Consider the following 6,024-nt stretch of genomic DNA (forward strand, 5'->3'; position numbering starts at 1 on the left):
AATAACGACCTCATGTTGACACATTTTATCCACACTGATACATTGTAACAAACATATATCTGGGACAATCATATATCTGCCTTTTTGTATTCACTCTTTTGGTACATCAGATGCCCACACCCGGATACACCTGTGCGGGCTATACAGGGTCAGGGTGGCACAGTGCGATGGCATACAGGGTCAGGGTGGCACAGTGCGATGGCATACAGGGTCAGGGTGGCACAGTGCGATGCTATACAGGGTCAGGGCGGCACAGTGCAATGCTATACGGGGTCAGGGTGGCACAGTGCGATGGCATACAGGGTCAGGGTGGCACAGTGCGATGGCATACAGGGTCAGGGTGGCACAGTGCGATGCTATACAGGGTCAGGGTGGCACAGTGCGATGCTATCAAGGGTCAGGGTGGCACAGTGCGATGCTATACAGGGTCAGGGTGGCACAGTGCGATGCTATACAGGGTCAGGGTGGCACGGTGCGATGCTATACAGGGTCAGGGTGGCACAGTGCGATGCTATACAGGGTCAGGGTGGCACAGTGCGATGCTATACAGGGTCAGGGTGGCACAGTGCGATGCTATACAGGGTCAGGGTGGCACAGTGTGATGCTATACAGGGTCCGGGTGGCACAGTGTGATGCTATACAGGGTCCGGGTGGCACAGTGTGATGCTATACAGGGTCAGGGTGGCAGTGTAATGGCATACAGGGTCAGGGTGGCACAGTATGATGGTATACAGGGTCAGGGTGGCACAGTGTGGTAGTATACAGGGTCAGGGTGGCACAGTGCGGTGGTATACAGGGTCAGGGTGGCACAGTGCGGTGGTATACAGGGTCAGGGTGGCACAGTGCGGTGGTATACAGGGTCAGGGTGGCACAGTGCGATGCTATACAGGGCCAGGGTGGCACAGTGCGATGCTATACAGGGTCAGGGTGGCACAGTGAGATGCTATACAGGGTCAGGGTGGCACAGTGCGATGCTATACAGGGTCAGGGTGGCACAGTGCGATGCTATACAGGGTCAGGGTGGCACAGTGCGATGCTATACAGGGTCAGGGTGGCAAAGTGCTATGCTATACAGGGTCAGGGTGGCACAGTGCGATGCTATACAGGGTCAGGGTGGCACAGTGCGATGCTATACAGGGTCATGGTGGCACAGTGCGATGCTATACAGGGTCAGGGTGGCACAGTGCGATGCTATACAGGGTCAGGGTGGCACAGTGCGATGCTATACAGGGTCAGGGTGGCACAGTGCGATGCTATACAGGGTCAGGGTGGCACAGTGCGATGCTATACAGGGTCAGGGTGGCACAGTATGATGTTATACAGGGTCAGGGTGGCACAGTGTGATGCTATACAGGGTCAGGGTGGCACAGTGTGATGCTATACAGGGTCCGGGTGGCACAGTGTGATGCTATACGGGATCAGGGTGGCACAGTGTGATGCAATACAGGGTCAGGGTGGCAGTGTAATGGCATACAGGGTCAGGGTGGCACAGTATGATGGTATACAGGGTCAGGGTGGCACAGTGTGGTAGTATACAGGGTCAGGGTGGCACAGTGTGGTGGTATACAGGGTCAGGGTGGCACAGTGTGGTGGTATACAGGGTCAGGGTGGCGCAGTGCGATGCTATACAGGGTCAGGGTGGCGCAGTGCGATGCTATACAGGGTCAGGGTGGCGCAGTGCGATGCTACACAGGGTCAGGGTGGCGCAGTGCGATGCTATACAGGGTCAGGGTGGCGCAGTGCAATGCTATACAGGGTCAGGGTGGCGCCGTGCGATGCTATACAGGGTCAGGGTGGCGCAGTGCTATGCTATACAGGGTCAGGGTGGCGCAGTTCGATGCTATACAGGGTCAGGGTGGCACAGTGCGATGCTATACAGGGTCAGGGTGGCACAGTGCGATGCTATACAGGGTCAGGGTGGCACAGTGCGATGCTATACAGGGTCAGGGTGGCACAGTGCGATGCTATACAGCAGGCATGCTCAACCTGCGGCCCTCCAGCTATTGCAAAACTACAACTCCCATCATTCCCTGATAGCCTACAGCTATCATCCTACAGAAGGGCATCGTGGGAGTTGTAGTTTTACAACAGCTGGAGGGCCGCAGGTTTAGCATGCCTGCTATACAGGGTCAGGATGGCACAGTGTGATGGTATACAGGGTCAGGGTGGCACAGTGTGGTAGTATACAGGGTCAGGGTGGCACAGTGCGGTAGTATACAGGGTCAGGGTGGCACAGTGCGGTGGTATACAGGGTCAGGGTGGCACAGTGCGGTGCTATACAGGGTCAGGGTGGCACAGTGCGATGCTATACCGGGTCAGGGTGGCACAGTGCGATGCTATACCGGGTCAGGGTGGCACAGTGCGATGCTATACCGGGTCAGGGTGGCACAGTGCGATGCTATACCGGGTCAGGGTGGCACAGTGCGATGCTATACAGGGTCAGGGTGGCACAGTGTGATGCTATACGGGATCAGGGTGGCACAGTGTGATGCTATACGGGATCAGGGTGGCACAGTGTGATGCAATACAGGGTCAGGGTGGCAGTGTAATGGCGGCACAGTATGATGGTATACAGGGTCAGGGTGGCACAGTGTGGTGGTATACAGGGTCAGGGTGGCACAGTGTGGTGGTATACAGGGTCAGGGTGGCACAGTGTGGTGGTATACAGGGTCAGGTGGTCAGAGTGGCACAGTGTGGTGGTATACAGGGTCAGGGTGGCACAGTGTGATGGTATACAGCAGGCATCCTCAAACTGCGGCCCTCTAGCTATTGCAAAACTACAACTCCCAGCATGCCCGAACAGCCTACAGGTATCAGCCTATAGCAGGGCATGGTGGGAATTGTAGTTTTACAACAGCTGGAGGGCCGCAGTTTGAGGATGCCTGGTATACAGGGTCAGGGCGGCACAGTGTGGTGGTATACAGGGTCAGGGCGGCACAGTGTGGTGGTATACAGGGTCAGGGTGGCACAGCGTGATGCTATACAGGGTCAGGGTGGCACAGCGTGATGGTATACAGGGTCAGGGCGGCACAGCGTGGTGGTATACAGGGTCAGGGTGGCACAGCGTGATGCTATACAGGGTCAGGGTGGCACAGCGTGATGGTATACAGGGTCAGGGTGGCACAGCGTGATGCTATACAGGGTCAGGGTGGCACAGCATGATGGTATACAGGGTCAGGGTGGCACAGCGTGGTGGTATACAGGGTCAGGGCGGCACAGTGTGGTGGTATACAGGGTCAGGGCGGCACAGTGTGGTGGTATACAGGGTCAGGGTGGCACAGCGTGATGCTATACAGGGTCAGGGTGGCACAGCGTGATGGTATACAGGGTCAGGGCGGCACAGCGTGGTGGTATACAGGGTCAGGGTGGCACAGCGTGATGCTATACAGGGTCAGGGTGGCACAGCGTGATGGTATACAGGGTCAGGGTGGCACAGCGTGATGGTATACAGGGTCAGGGTGGCACAGCGTGATGCTATACAGGGTCAGGGTGGCACAGCATGATGGTATACAGGGTCAGGGTGGCACAGCGTGGTGGTATACAGGGTCAGGGTGGCACAGCGTGGTGGTATACAGGGTCAGGGTGGCACAGCGTGGTGGTATACAGGGTCAGGGTGGCACAGTGTGGTGGTACACAGGGTCAGGGTGGCACAGTGTGGTGGTACACAGGGTCAGGGTGGCACAGTGTGGTGGTACACAGGGTCAGGGTGGCACAGTGTGGTGGTACACAGGGTCAGGGTGGCACAGTGTGGTGGTACACAGGGTCAGGGTGGCACAGTGTGGTGGTATACAGGGTCAGGGTGGCACAGTGTGGTGGTACACAGGGTCAGGGTGGCACAGTGTGGTGGTACACAGGGTCAGGGTGGCACAGTGTGGTGGTATACAGGGTCAGGGTGGCACAGTGTGGTGGTACACAGGGTCAGAGTGGCACAGTGTGGTGGTATACAGGGTCAGGGTGGCACAGTGTGGTGGTATACAGGGTCAGGGTGGCACAGTGTGGTGGTACACAGGGTCAGGGTGGCACAGTGTGGTGGAACACAGGGTCAGGGTGGCACAGTGCGGTGGCATACAGGGTCAGGGTGGCACAGTGCGGTGGTATACAGGGTCAGGGTGGCACAGTGCGGTGGTATACAGGGTCAGGGTGGCACAGTGCGGTGGTATACAGGGTCAGGGTGGCACAGTGCGGTGGTATACAGGGTCAGGGTGGCACAGTGTGGTGGTATACAGGGTCAGGGTGGCACAGTGTGGTGGTATACAGGGTCAGGGTGGCACAGTGCGGTGGTATACAGGGTCAGGGTGGCACAGTGCGGTGGTATACAGGGTCAGGGTGGCACAGTGCGGTGGTATACAGGGTCAGGGTGGCACAGTGTGGTGGTATACAGGGTCAGGGTGGCACAGTGTGGTGGTATACAGGGTCAGGGTGGCACAGTGTGGTGGTATACAGGGTCAGGGTGGCACAGTGCGGTGGTATACAGGGTCAGGGTGGCACAGTGCGGTGGTATACAGGGTCAGGGTGGCACAGTGTGGTGGTATACAGGGTCAGGGTGGCACAGTGTGGTGGTATACAGGGTCAGGGTGGCACAGTGTGGTGGTATACAGGGTCAGGGTGGCACAATGTGGTGGTATACAGGGTCAGGGTGGCACAGTGTGGTGGTATACAGGGTCAGGGTGGCACAGTGTGGTGGTATACAGGGTCAGGGTGGCACAGTGTGGTGGTATACAGGGTCAGGGTGGCACAGTGTGGTGGTATACAGGGTCAGGGTGGCACAATGTGGTGGTATACAGGGTCAGGGTGGCACAATGTGGTGGTATACAGGGTCAGGGTGGCACAGTGTGGTGGTAAACAGGGTCAGGGTGGCAGAGTGCGGTGGTATACAGGGTCAGGGTGGCAGAGTGCGGTGGTATACAGGGTCAGGGTGGCACAGTGCGGTGGTATACAGGGTCAGGGTGGCACAGTGCGGTGGTATACAGGGTCAGGGTGGCACAGTGTGGTGGTATACAGGGTCAGGGTGGCACAGTGCGGTGGTATACAGGGTCAGGGTGGCACAGTGTGGTGGTATACAGGGTCAGGGTGGCACAGTGTGGTGGTATACAGGGTCAGGGTGGCACAGTGTGGTGGTATACAGGGTCAGGGTGGCACAGTGTGGTGGTATACAGGGTCAGGGTGGCACAGTGTGGTGGTATACAGGGTCAGGGTGGCACAGTGCGGTGGTATACAGGGTCAGGGTGGCACAGTGCGGTGGTATACAGGGTCAGGGTGGCACAGTGCGGTGGTATACAGGGTCAGGGTGGCACAGTGTGGTGGTACACAGGGTCAGGGTGGCACCCCTCGGTGTCCTGTAGGTTTGGGGGCTCTGGGGGTCAGGCTGCGCCCCCCTGCTCTCAGCACACTATCAGGGCTCTCTGCCCGGGTCTCTTACCCCCAGAATCCGCAGGGGCAGCGCGGGGGGAGGCTGGGCGGCTTGCTGCGCTCGCTGCCGGTGTCTCCCATGTCTGACAGGGCCTGGGCCGCTCTCTACACACCAAGGCCGGGGCCTCCGCGCCGCTCACACTCCCTGCTGCCCCTGAGCTGTCCGAGACCCTCACAGGATAGCGGCCGGGGGACAGGCCCGACGGAACACGGCGACTCCGGGCGACCAGTCCGAGGCTCCAAACCGTGATTCCAGGCCGGTCAGCTGGAGGCGGGGCGTACCAAGAGCGAAACGGGGGAGCAGCCGCCCTAGGGCGCTGAGAAGGTCAGCAATGTCGGCGACTAATGCCGGATGTCGCAGTCCTAACGATATACACGATGATAACGGCGGAACATCTGTGTAATAACGGCCACTTCACACCGGCAGCGGCTCTGACACATACACTACAAGTCCGGACACCCCTATTCAGTTAGTGGTGCAGTCCTCTCTGGAGTCTTGGTTCAGGCGAAGAGGCACAGACCTGAAATCAGCTGGAAAAGGACGAAACCATTCAGCAGCTGGGGGGGAGGAAGAATTTACTACAGGTACTCTGCCCAGACAGGTGTCAATGTTCT

The 6,024-nt window shown here is 58.3% G+C and overlaps 1 protein-coding gene across 1 annotated transcript in view; it reads right to left on the reverse strand.

The window, feature by feature from the left end:
• ZFAND3 (zinc finger AN1-type containing 3) overlaps positions 1 to 5,821 on the reverse strand; it is a 118,478-nt gene extending 112,657 nt beyond the window's left edge. The window contains exon 1 of the mRNA XM_040430776.1: positions 5,420 to 5,821. Within this exon, the coding sequence (XP_040286710.1) occupies positions 5,420 to 5,490 (71 nt within the window). The 5' untranslated portion in view covers positions 5,491 to 5,821. The remainder of the gene's footprint in view (positions 1 to 5,419) is intronic.
• Between the last annotated feature and the right edge of the window lie 203 nt (positions 5,822 to 6,024).

This window comes from Bufo bufo, chromosome 4 (genome assembly GCF_905171765.1).
Source record: "Bufo bufo chromosome 4, aBufBuf1.1, whole genome shotgun sequence".
NCBI classification, from domain to species: domain Eukaryota; kingdom Metazoa; phylum Chordata; class Amphibia; order Anura; family Bufonidae; genus Bufo; species Bufo bufo.